At 39.4% G+C, this 13,261-nt stretch overlaps 1 protein-coding gene across 8 annotated transcripts in view; it reads left to right on the plus strand.

Annotated features, from left to right (window-relative positions):
• Nucleotides 1–1,550: 1,550 nt before the first annotated feature.
• The window catches only part of LOC5577953 (protein spaetzle), a 51,275-nt gene continuing 39,564 nt past the window's right edge, over nucleotides 1,551–13,261 (plus strand). For 4 of the 8 annotated variants that reach the window (XM_021847917.1, XM_021847930.1, XM_021847925.1 and 1 more), the window contains exon 1: nucleotides 1,551–2,230. In XM_021847917.1, the coding sequence (XP_021703609.1) occupies nucleotides 2,141–2,230 (90 nt within the window). In that variant the 5' untranslated portion in view covers nucleotides 1,551–2,140. The remainder of the gene's footprint in view (nucleotides 2,231–13,261) is intronic. The other 4 variants (XM_021847908.1, XM_021847912.1, XM_021847935.1 and 1 more) reach the window with 2 other exon arrangements.

Here is a 13,261-nt window from a genome sequence, read left to right on the forward strand (position 1 = left end):
GTGGGCCCTTGGAGAGGAGCTTTTTTCAACAAAATCACGTAACACTTAATAATAGAGACTGTCCACTTGAAGGAGAAGGTCAAGTAAGGAGTTCTTATTTTGGCAGCTCTCTTTTAGCTGAAGGTTACTTTGTTACATTGGTTCAGAGCCCGTTTTTTAGTTTTCGATGTCGTGATTTTAGTAGGTTGGTGTCTTTTGAAGAGTTGAAGGATATACCATAAGCTTTATTTTGATATACATTTTAAGCGATCTATTCTCCTAGCAGTGCAGTGTGAAAATCATTTTTTCTATAATTGCTCAAATCGGGTAGCTGTCTTCAGCAAAGTTGTAGATAATGATAAATGAAAGTTTTTCTGTTCAGACACCAACTTTGTACGAATGTTTGTTCACGAGTTACAGAGCATTTTGTATAAAATACCCCTTAAATCAGTTTTTTTAGTATAACTTTTTCTGAAATGATTTTAGCGAAAATGTTTATTCTAGAAAAGTTATCAGCAATCAAAAGTTCCTGGTTTTTCTCGAAGACACTAACTTTCTATCTCTTCTTCTTTTGAAGTTAATTAAGATTTTTGTTAAAAAACAGTCATTTTTTGTCTTAAAATATAATGGAAAGCGGCAAAAAGCGGCAAACCAAACAACTTCCATCTGAAAGACAATCTTTTAGCGATTACGCATAAATTCATTTTGTTCCGTCGTGTTCCAATGCTACTTAGAAACTATTTTATATGGGTAGATTTAAATCATTCATATAGAAAGTTTAGAAAAACCATTGGTTAGGTTCAATCATTTTCAGCTTTAATCAAAAATGATGTTTCAAACGAGCGTTTGTCTAATAATTTATTTTTATCAATCTTATTCGGGTTAATAATAGTACAAAACATAATTCATATTTGGGAAATCAACATAAAAAAATGAAATCATCCAATTGTTCGAGGTACCATAAATTCAATCATACCTGAAATTTTGAAAAGTGAAAAGTATTTGTTCGGGATTCGAATCAAAACGGTATCAAGTAAGAAAGCGTTTCATCGAGTCAATAGAAAATTTATTACGCTTTGGAGTTTCCATAGAAAATGTAGGATAATAGATTATCCAAATAAAAACGGTTCTGTCAATGATTGGTTGCCGTGATTTTGTTGCTAGGGACCTCAGACTATTTTGCTGCATTCCGAACTTATACAAAGTTTTCGCATTGTTTTTATGTTTTATTTCACATCAATAAACGTCATGTTGAACAACCCGCAGACCAGATTTATTTTATTTGGCCTATTTTTTCATTGTTGCCATCTGTATAAATTCATAATCTTAGATTATCAGACGGGTCAACAAAAGTGCTAGCTGCTATCACGGATTCATCCATTTCGAAATTCTAATGAAACATAGATTCATCCTTATCAAAACAGGTCTGGCAGCTTACCGAGTGCTTCATCGACTCCATTTCTCCACGCGATGCTATGCAAATGTGATTAACGAAGTTTCTCCCTTTAATTAACTTCTCAAACGCATCCAAAGCAATCGGTTAGCCTAGGCTGATTCTCTCTCGCGCAAGCACCGACCCGATCAGTCGATCTTTTTCCATGCCTTCGATCGGACGTGTGTCAAGTTTAACGGGTAGCTTAGTGCGGTTTTCGCTCAGTCGATGCGCAAACAACAAACAAGTGTCTCCAGCCGATGGATAAGTTTTTGTGACTCGCTTCGATCGTGCGGTTTCGTGTATGAGCGCAATATAATCACGACTACTTATAATTTACCGGGCTTACAAACTGGAAAGACGAGCAGCTCTATTAGCGAGCGTATATCCAGTTGGTGTGGTCATCCAGTCGTTTCCAGTGGTTTATACCTACTAATGGCAGAGTGAATTGTGAATACAGCAGCAACACATCGTCACAGTGATTAGTGCTTCGGTATTGGTGCTAAACAAAGTGCGCAGATCGAGGATCGAAATATGTAAAATGAATATTTGAAATAAATATTACGTAGTCAGGTGCCAGAATCGAAATGTAAAACGATACCTACCGTCTGACATATTAAGTGTTTTTCATCAAAGTGAAATTCTAGTCAATTAGAAAATCCGTCCAATCCTACGAAAGGATTATAAGTAAGAATCTTGTGAAAGGGTGGATAATAATAGTAAATAATCATGGCCCAAGGAGCTTCGTGCAGTATTTGGCTGTCATACGGACTGGTGCTTGTACTGCTGATTTTATGCACCATCACTGTTATGATAACGGTAAGTAAACGTGACTTTAAAATTTGAACCACCAAGTAAATTATCAATCTGGCATCCCCATTATACTTTGGTGCATAAAATACAATACAAACTTTAAAACATGATCATTCTTCAATGTTTCATACACGTAGGTTCTTGTTAGTTGCAATAAGTGATTACAGTCACAGTACAGGTTACCGAATCGGTTATACCACGCCAAAACAAAATTCAAAACGCCAACACGTGATCAAGAAACTTGTCTTGCTTTGGAAGGGGTATTTCCAGGAATTTCCAAACACTTGCCGTCCGGTAGATGCAGTGAGCAGCTGTGAGCGTGCTTCGTGGACATATTCATATTTAGCACATCAAGGTTGTATCACAATGTGTGCCGGATTTGTTTTGAATTGAAACGCAGAGCTATTCCAATTCGATTACTGAGTTATAAAACTGATAGAAAAATGCATCAAGCTTCTTTTGAACCCGGACTGAATCAGATTGGTCTGTAGCGTGACATTTTGATAAACATATAATGTTTGGAATGTTTTGAACCAGATTATATCGTTTCCTGGATGATGGCATGATTGAATCGAAGTTTTTCGAAATTGGTTGGCTCAAGGAATAATTGGTGACTCACAATTTGGAACATTAATGATTAATGCAGCTTGTTGAGCAACATCAAATAAAATGTGTGTTAGTGTAAGGATGCGAGTAACATGTTGTTACTTCATCGATCCTCTCTACTGTAAATTAATATGATAAAATGCAAATCTGTTGCTTTTCAAAGATGCGAACTTGCGTCCTGACTCCTGATGTGGAAATATGCTAACAAACTTTCATCGTGATTCTTGTATTCACAGAAAAGAGGTTCGGTAAAGAGAAATCTAGTATTTTATTTACGTATGGGTATTAACGTGGACATATAAATATCTCATCCACATTCAAAGCCGGTGGCAGAGACTTGGAGCGTCCGAAAAGTATGTTACTATTGTAATTTTGTGTATTAAATTCTCATCGGTACCGTGATTTATGAATTTTGGAACCGAATCGAAGTTTCTTTCAAGACACATTACGCATCATAAGGATGATAGACATTGAGTGTTCTAGAGTTCGTAGATGTCCGATGATGACTGTAATCTATTTTAATTTTTTTTTTCTGAAAGGTTCGATTTTAATGATATATTTACAGTTTTTTTAAGTGTAACCAACATGATTGATAACGTCATTTTTCAGAAATCTACTGATAGAATTAGGAAGTTATGTTAGCTTCAGTATGAATTCATTCAATCATTTTTGAAAACAAAGAGCAAAACGATTTTTGACGTCAGGACCTATCGTTGTGTTAAGTGGTAATGGTAAAATATCGCACAAAACTCACCGTCGTTAACAACGACGTCCGCACCGGTATTATCTTGAGCGACTGAAGCAAAGCAGCCAGATGTCGCCAGAGCATACACCCAGCATATCGAACAAACGTTGCCGGAAGAGAATTCGCTTGCCAAAACCTGTCTCAAGGACTGCAGGAGTACAATAAAAGCAGCCATCAACGTAGCAGGCGAGAAAATTGTTGGGTATGCTGAACAGAGTCGATGGAATGACTAGTTCGACGAGGAGAGTGAAATGTTTGTGGAGGAGAAGAACGCAGCTCTGGTAGTAATGCTGCAGCAAGGTATTCGACAGAACGTGGGACGTTATAGACAGAAGCGGAAGCAGCAGACCCTCTGTTCCAGGAGAAAAAGCGCCGTCTAGAACTGCAACCAAGAAACGTAAAAGTTCTATCAGAAACTCTACGTATCCTGCAGAGGCTTCGTGTCGCGAGCCGAAATGCGAGGGATAAAGATGGGAACATTTTGTCGGACGGACGCGAGGTGATCGAAAGGTGGAAGCAGCTCTACGGCGAACACTTGAATGGTGTTGAGAGGACAGGATCTGCGCCACAATGTTACGCCAGTTAACTCGATCCATGGCTGCTTATCTCCAGTTTCTCGATCACCCCACACTTCCAAGATCCTGCTCCACTTAGTTAAACCACCTAGCTCGTTGCGCTCCTCTTCGTCTTGTACCGGCCGGATTCGAGATGAATACCATTTTTGCGGAATTGTTATCCGGGATTCTACCCCATTACCCCGAATCCCATTACCCCGAATGCCATTAACCCGAACGCCATTACCCCGATTTCCAAAACCCCGAATGACATTACCGCGAATTCCAATATCATGGGGAAATGTCATCAATATCATCATGTGAAGATAATTGTAAATTCGGGGAAAAAGCATTCGGGGTGATGGAATTCGGGGTAATGGTACATTGGGGGTAATGGAATTCGGGGTGGTGGCATTCTGGGAAATGGCATTCGGGGTAATGGGGTAGAATCGTTATCCGGCATTCTCACAATGTGTCCTGCCCATCGTACCGTAATTTCGGGTGAAATTGATCATTTTTCACTTGGTATGCTTTCTAAAATTTTATCAATACCATACAATGAAATGCAGGAAAACAAGTACGATGGTGAACCTCATTGGCTCATGCACCGAAATTTTCTAACAAATGTGATATTAGTGCCAAAAATCAGATCTAAAGTTAAAAATCGTGGAATCCCATTTCGGAGTGAAATTGATCACTTGTCAAGGTGTTTATTGTTAGTTTTGAAATTAACATTACATACTTAATTTGGGCCTTCTGAATTCAAATATGCTTGACAATATTTATGAAAATAATCAATAATTAAATTTCAAGAATACTGCAAAAACGCCTAAACGTAGGCAATTTCCAAAGGATTTCTCTACTTTGTAGCAGAAAATCAAATTTGTCAACAAAACGAGCAAATGGATAACCTGCTTCGCTCATGTCCACAGTTGATCAGCAGAAGTTTTCTCGTTTCATTTTGTATAGGGAAAGGCATCTAACTTAAAATTTAGCGTGTATGAAAACTTTGATCGAAAAAATATTTGGTAGGCGTGATAGCCATCCTCTTTGCGTACAACCGGTAGCAAATATTTTTCCGAAAATAGTTTCCAAATTTGAGAAATAATTCGTTAGATGCTTTTCGCCATACAAATATTTTTCGCGTTACCTGTTAGCGATTTTTCGTGCATAGACACTAGCGCATGTGCGTTACTATATGGCGAGTAGCGAATCAGGGCATGCATGTAACCCATTGTTTAGAGTTTTGAGAGTAAAATCTGTTTTGGAGATATATTTTTAGCATCCTCACAAACTTTCAAGTTTACACCATGTTCAACTTGTTAAGAACTAGAAGTTTATGGATGGCTATCAATTTCACACCAAACTTGATTCTGGAATTTTACATAATTTTCATAAAAATGAACATTCCCTGGCACAAAAAATTTCACTATACAAAAATATACATAATTTATGACAAACACCGGTAATTTACTATAGGTTGCAATGAATTTGGTGCACTATTAGTAAGAAATAAAATCGCGTGACACGGTGATCAATTTCACCCTACTGATCAATTACACCCGAATTTACGGTACCCTTCCAGCTTTGGCGACTTTCTAGTTACTGGGTTCACCGTAGAGTGACGCAAGCTCGTGGTTCATTCTTCTCCTCCATACGCCTATCTCACATACTCCGCCAAAGATCGTTCTAAGCACACGTCGTTCAAAAACTCCTAGCGCTATCAGGTCCTATTCGAGCATTGTCCACGTCTCATTCCCGTAGAGGACTACCGATCTTATCAGCATCTTGTACATGATACACTTAGTACGGAAGTAAAGTTTACCAGACCGCAAGGTCTTGTGGAGTCCGAAGTAAGCACGACTTCCGGCAATGAAACATCTTCGAATTTCTCTGCTGCAGTTGTTATCCGACGTTATCAAAGATCCGAGGTAGACAAATTCGTCCACCACCTCGAACTCATCCCCGTCGATCATCACGCGTCTACTAATGCGAGCTCTATCGCGCTCGGTTCCTTCAGCCAGCGGATATTTCGTTTTCGACGTTTTTACCTTGAATCCAGCCCGATCTGCTTTACGTTTCAGCCTGGTATACTGTTTAGAAAACTGGAACGTTCTTCCGACAATGCCCACGTCGTCAGCAAAACAGATGAACTGGCTCGATTTATTGAAGATCGTGCCCCGCATGTTGAAGCCCGCCCGTTTCATAACACCTTGTAGCGCAATATTGAACAGGAGGCAGGAAAGACCATCGCCTTGACGAAGTCATTTGCGTGTTTCAAACGGGTCCGATAACGCACCCAATATCTTCACACAGCACTGTACACTAGCCATTGTTAACTTGATCAGTTCAGTCAGTTTCCCGGGAAAACCATTCTCGTCCATAATGTTCCATAGCTCTTCGCTGTCAATGGTATCATAGGCCGTTTTGAAATCGAGGAATAGGTGATGCGTAGGGACTTGATATTCGCGACACTTTTGGAGGATTTGCCGCAACATAAAGATTTGGTCTGTCGCCGATCGCTCGTTCACAAAACCGGCTTGATAACTTCCCACAAATCTGCTTGCCAGTGGCGATAGACGGCGGAAGATGATCTTGGAAAGCACTTTATAGGCTGTGTTAATAATGGTGATCGCTCGTTAGTTCCCACATTCTAACTTGTCACCCTTCTTGTATATTGGGTATATTAATCCTGTTCTGTATTGCAGATCCTGGCTATCAATCGGTGCAAACAAGTGGACAACCTGTCCGGGTCCATTTTAATAAGTTCCGCTTTAATACCATCCTTTCCAGCCGGTTTGTTGTTCTTGAGCTGTTTGATAGCATCCTTAACATCATCTTTTGTGGGAGTTGGCACGGCCCCTTCATCCGCCGTACTGATGAAGCCATTCTTCCTGCTGCCTTGGTCTTCCTTCTCTGCGCCATTTAGGTGTTAATTGTAGTGCTTCCACCTTTCAATCACCTGAGAGGAGAGGTACGAAGGTTCAAAACAGCGGGAAAAATTACTACGTTGGAATGTTGGACAATAGCAACCAACCAGCTCCCACTTTGAGGTAAGTTAAGTATGCCGTTCAACAGCTCAAGAATAACAAGGCACCTGGGAAGGATGGTATCAGAGGGGAGCTTATTAAGATGGGCCTGAAGAAACCCCGGAAGCAAGGGATTATATGCCCTATGTTCAAGAATTGCGACAAGCTATTTCTCAGTGAGAATTACAGTCTCAGTGAGGACGTAATACCAAGAAGAAGAGGATATGAACTGGCATAACCAGACAAAAATGCAAATCAATAATATGCCTAACATACTAGTTCTTTCAAGAAAAGCATAGTTTCTTGAGATTTTAAGAAGAATTTCATTCAAACAGACTCCAATAGACAAAATATGTTTGTTTCGAACACCCTTCTTTTCGATGATACCATTTTTCATTCCATGATTAAAACAAGCGAGTATAAACTCCAATTATGGTTCACCGAGCGTGTTGTTATGTACTCAGGGAATTCCCCTATTTCCGGTTTCACTGGAATGAACCTTCTCTTAAGTGAAAATTACACACACAACGTATCAACGTATGAAACCTGCAGGTTCATTCATTTCAGGTTCTCGCAGTTGCACATATACAGGTAATCATTAAAATTGGAATCAATTACATGAATCACGGTGCTATAAACAAAAGTGCCAATATGTTCAGTGTTTGATTCATTCCATATTACAGCTTTTACTTGTATGAAGACAAATGTCAGAACATGACAGTTTTCAAGAACTAAAAATGTTTCTATACTTACTAGTATATCAGGTACATAGTGTCTATAGATTCTCGTTTTACTCTCGATGGCATCATAACATCACTGCACTGTGTTTTAATTCCTCGTTTTCATGCGCTTTTTGAATAGCGCCCTAGCCGTTGATTTTAGCGATATAGTTTGTTCGGAGAAGTTTCTTGGTATATTAAGGCGCAACTTTTGACGAAAAAAATTTTGTGATCAATCCACCTAGCAGTGAGATAGAAAAACAATTTTTTCAAAACATTTAGATAGACATATGGTGTCTTCGGCAAAGTTGTAGAATTGGCAATTTGAAACAACTTTGTCGAAGACACAATTTTTCTATCTCTTATACTTTTTGAGATATATGCCGTTGTATGTGAATGACCCCTAAAAATCATATTTTTTATCATAACTTTTTTCCAAGATTTTTAACATTTTTTGTGTTTTCTACAAAGTTGTTTGTCATAGAAAAACCCGTGTTTTTGCTGAACATATCATCACCCTATCTTTTGAAGTAACAAAGTTATTCATGAATTACTCTTTTTTCAAGGGGTAGTTTAGGCCTCTATAACTGGCTTCGGCGCAAAATGGCGCAGACAACTCTTACAAATCATGAAAGTACCTTATCTCCCCTTTTGGCAGTTGATAAAAACTTTTGTCTATAAGCGTCTTTGCATGGGTTTTTACTATCAAACAAATAAGCCTTATTAAAACGAATTCGACTGATAATTCTTTTACTTTAAGAGATAGAGAGGTGCAATGTTCAGCAAAAACACGCGTTTTAAGATGTTTAACAACTTTGTAGAAGACATGAAAAATGTTAAAAATCTTGTAAAAGAGTTACGAATTTTTTAACTTATAGTACACAAATTTGTATGAAAATTTTTTTTTAAAATCATTTTCGATTATAACTTTTTACTGAAATTTTTAACATTTTTCATGTCTTCTACAAAGTTGTTAAACATCTTGAAACGCGTGTTTTTGCTGAACATTGCACCTCTCTATCTCTTAAAGTAAAAGAATTATCAGTCGAATTAGTTTTAATAAGGCTTATTTGTTTGATAGTAAAAACCCATGCAAAGACGCTTATAGACAAAAGTTTTTATCAACTGCCGAAAGGGAAGATATGGTACTTTCATGATTTGTAAGAGTTGTCTGCGCCATTTTGCGCCGAAGCCAGTTATAGAGGCCTAAACTACCCCTTGAAAAAAGAGTAATTCATGAATAACTTTGTTACTTCAAAAGATAGGGTGATGATATGTTCAGCAAAAACACGGGTTTTTCTATGACAACTTTGTAGAAAACACAAAAAATGTTAAAAATCTTGGAAAAAAGTTATGATAAAAAATATGATTTTTAGGGGTCATTCACATACAACGGCATATATCTCAAAAAGTATAAGAGATAGAAAAATTGTGTCTTCGACAAAGTTGTTTCAAATTGCCAATTCTACAACTTTGCCGAAGACACCATATGTCTATCTAAATGTTTTGAAAAAATAGTTTTTCTATCTCACTGCTAGGTGGATTGATCACAAAATTTTTTTCGTCAAAAGTTGCGCCTTAATATACCAAGAAACTTCTCCGAACAAACTATATCGCTAAAATCAACGGTTAGGGCGCTATTCAAAAAGCGCATGAAAACGAGGAATTAAAACACAGTGCACTGCAAGCTATAGAGCACCGAGACGAAATAAACTGATTGCCGGCTCGAGTGACGGCACGGCATCATAACATTGGTGCAAAAGTGTGAGTCTTACTGCTGGTCAGTGGGGGCCTGTTCATGAATAATTCAATGGTTGTGGCTTTGCTTACTAACTGATAGCAAGCTCACGGATGTTCTGAAGTCAGGCAAGTTCGTTTTGCTTACGTTTTCGGCTGGGAATCAGACCGATCAGTGGAAAACCAACGTTTGCGGAAAATTTCCCCGCTGGAAGCATTGCATTTCCCACGGGATTATGGACGATCATTGGAACCATTATGTAGTCAATCATAGTTGAAAGCTGGGGTTGGTGGGTATGGGCGTAGCCAGAGGAAGGGCTGGCGTTACGGGCCAAATGGAACAGAGTCACTTCCACAATTATTGAATGAGTGGTTCCTTTGCCAATTGACCAAATTTGCATGTTTATATCGTGTGGCAGGTACGAAGATACTCTATGCCCAGGGATGTCGAGAAAATTTCTTTTACGAAAAGATCCTCGACCGGTAGACCCACATTCATCAGCTTGGTCTTGCTGAATAACTGTGCGTTCAAAGCTACGGCTGTTATGGCGGTTCACTACAAAAAGTTTTTTTGTTTGAATTTTTTATATGCGTTCAGATTTATTTGAAATTGCGTATTGATAAATTTATGGGAGTCCAACCAATTATCAGGTTTCTGCCAAAGATCATTCAAAGAATTCATTAAAAATTAGCCACACATCTTGCAAAGAACGTGTTGGAAATTATAATTCAAATCAAAAATCCGCAAAGAATCTTATGAGCAGAAATTTTTCTTATAAATCCAGTCAATATGGCTGGATGATGGATTTGTCAAGTAAGCTCTCAAGAGTTTCCTTCAGATATTCTTCTTACCTTGAAATATTCCAGATGAGTTTTGCATTTGCTTCGAAAGTTCTTAAGGATTCCTCCTGCTCCTTGAAAGGATTTTTATATAAAAAAAATCCAGAAGATCTCGCCGATTTATGATTTTTTCCAGAGAGCTCAAATGAACTATCTAAATGATTTAAAACCAATCTAGGAAATCCAGGCACGAATGAATCATGGATCTTTCCAGTAAGTTCCATCAAATGACATCGAAGAATTCTCTTAAACATTCGTCTAGAAATTTTTTATAGGCAATCCTTTTATATTTTTTAGGGAATTTTTCAAGCATTCCCCATTGAACTTGCTCAGAAATTACCGTCCTATGTTCCTATCCTATGGCCTATGTTTTTGTTTGGGTTATAACATTTAAGAAAAGCGTGATATAATCGAAATGATAAGCCTTTCTTTGTAGAGTGAATAAAGTCTGCAGCTGCAAAGCAAAACTATGCTAAATGTGTCTGGGTTCGACTCTCGGTCGGTCCAAGATCTTTTCGTAACGGAAATTACCTCGAATTCCCTGGGCATCGATTGCCATCTCATCTGTCACACGATATAAGAATAACTGTGGAAGTGCTGAATACTAGGCTGAGAAGCAGGCTCTGTCCCAGTTAGGACGTAATGCTACAAAAAGAAGAACACCCGACTATTTCAACAGAGGTTTTTACTCTAAAATCTAAAATCTATTAAATATGAAAAAATGGGGCTTCGTTAGCCGAGTTGTTAGAGTCCGCGGCTACAAAGTAAAACCATGATGAATGTGTCTGGGTTCGATTTCCGGTCAGTCAAGGATCTTTTCCTAAAGAAAATTTCCTTGACTTCCCAGGGCATAGAGTATTATCGTACCTGCCACGCGAGATTTCATTTCATTTATTTAGTTAACATCAAAAAAGGTAATACTGAATCAATAATTTTAAGCCGCCACAATACTCGGTTCGTGACCGCATCTCTCCATCCTCGGTTTTGCCCCACACTCGCCAAATCGATGCGCACTTGATCCGCCCACCTAGCTCACTGCGCTCCACGTCTTCTTGTACCATCTGGATTCATCACCACGAACACCATCTTTGCAGGGTTGCTGTCCAGCATTCTTGCAGCATGCCCTGCCCATCGTATCCTTCCAGCTTTGGCCACCTTCTGGATACTGGGTTCGCCGTAGAGTTGGGCGAGCTTGCGGTTCATCCTTCACTACCACACAACGTTTTCCTACAGCCCACCGAAGATCGTCCTAAACACCCGACGTTCGAAGGCTCCAAGTGCTTACAAGTCCTCCTCGAGCATCGTCCACGTTTCATACACGTAGAGGACAACCGGCTATATGAGCGTTTTGTACATGGTACATTTAGTGCGGGTGTGAATATTTTTTGGCCGTAGCTCCTTGTGGAGGCCATAGTACGCCCAACTTCCACTGATGATGTGCCTCCGTATTTCACGGCTAACGTTATTGTCAGCCGTCAGCAAGGATCCAAGGTAGACGAACTCGTCGACCACCTCGAACGTATCCCCGTCTATCGTAACACTGCTACCTAGGCGAGCCCTGTCGCGCTCGGCCCCACCAGCTAGCATGTACTTGGTTTTGGTCATATTCACCACCAGTCCAACTTTTGCTGCCTCGCGTTTCAGGCAGGTGTACCTGCCTGAAACCATTTCAAATATTCGGCCGACAATGTCCATATCATCCGCGAAGCAAACAAATTGACTGGGTCTCGTAAAAATCGCACCCCGGCTGTTAAACCTGGCTTTCTGCATTACAGCTTTTTGCGCAATATTGTACAACAGGCACGAGAGTCCATCTTTTTGACGTACACAGATAAAAATATAGTAAAAGTAAACAAAATTCATCTATTTTTACAGCATCACGATAAATTTTCAATTAAAGATGCTTGAATGTTACATCGTCGTTTAAATTTAAAGTGTATTTGATTGAAAAATAAGCGATTTGTCGATGACATTTCAGTTTATTTTGATGCTTCAAATATGTGCATGAAAATAAAATGAAATTTATAACATATTTTCAGCTGTGTAGTTCCCGGCGGGATACAAACGAACTAGAAAGTTCGCCTGAAACCTTCACACAATTTTGCACACCTTTTATCGTCGCTCTTATCAGTCTCGTGAGCTTCCTGGGAAAACTGTTCTCGTCCATGATTTTCCATAGCTCTACGTGGTCGATACTATCGTATGCCGTTTTGAAATCGATGAAAAAGTGATGCGTTGGGACCGGTATTGACGACATTTTTGGAGGATTTGCCGTTTCAGAAAAATCTGGTGCATTGTCGATCGGCCGTGAACAAAGCCGGCTTGATAGCTTCCCACGAACTCGTTTACTACAGGTGACAGATGACGGAAGATGATTTGAGATAATACTTTGTAGGCCGCATTTAGAATGGTGAGCGCTCGGAAGTTCTCACAATCTAACTTGTCGCCTTTCTTGTAGATGAGGCATATTACCCCTTTCTTCCACTCCTCGGTTAGCTTTCTGTTTCCCAGATCGTGCTTATCAGCCAGTACAGACAAATGACTAGTCTCTCCGGGCTTATCTTTATGAGTTCAGCTCCGATACCATCCTTACTAGCAGCTTTATTGTTCTTAAGCTGGTGAATGACATCCTTAACCACCCTTAAAGTGGGGGCTGATTGGTTTCCATCGCCCTCCGTTGTCCCGTTCTTCATTGCCTGTGATCTCAGTGCCTTTCAGGTCGAAGTGCTGCTTCCACCTTTCGATCACCTCACGCTCGTCCGTCAAAAAGCTCCCATCCTTATTCCTGCACATCTCGGATCGCGGCA

The sequence above is a fragment of the Aedes aegypti genome, chromosome 1 (genome assembly GCF_002204515.2).
Source record: "Aedes aegypti strain LVP_AGWG chromosome 1, AaegL5.0 Primary Assembly, whole genome shotgun sequence".
NCBI lineage: Eukaryota > Metazoa > Arthropoda > Insecta > Diptera > Culicidae > Aedes > Aedes aegypti.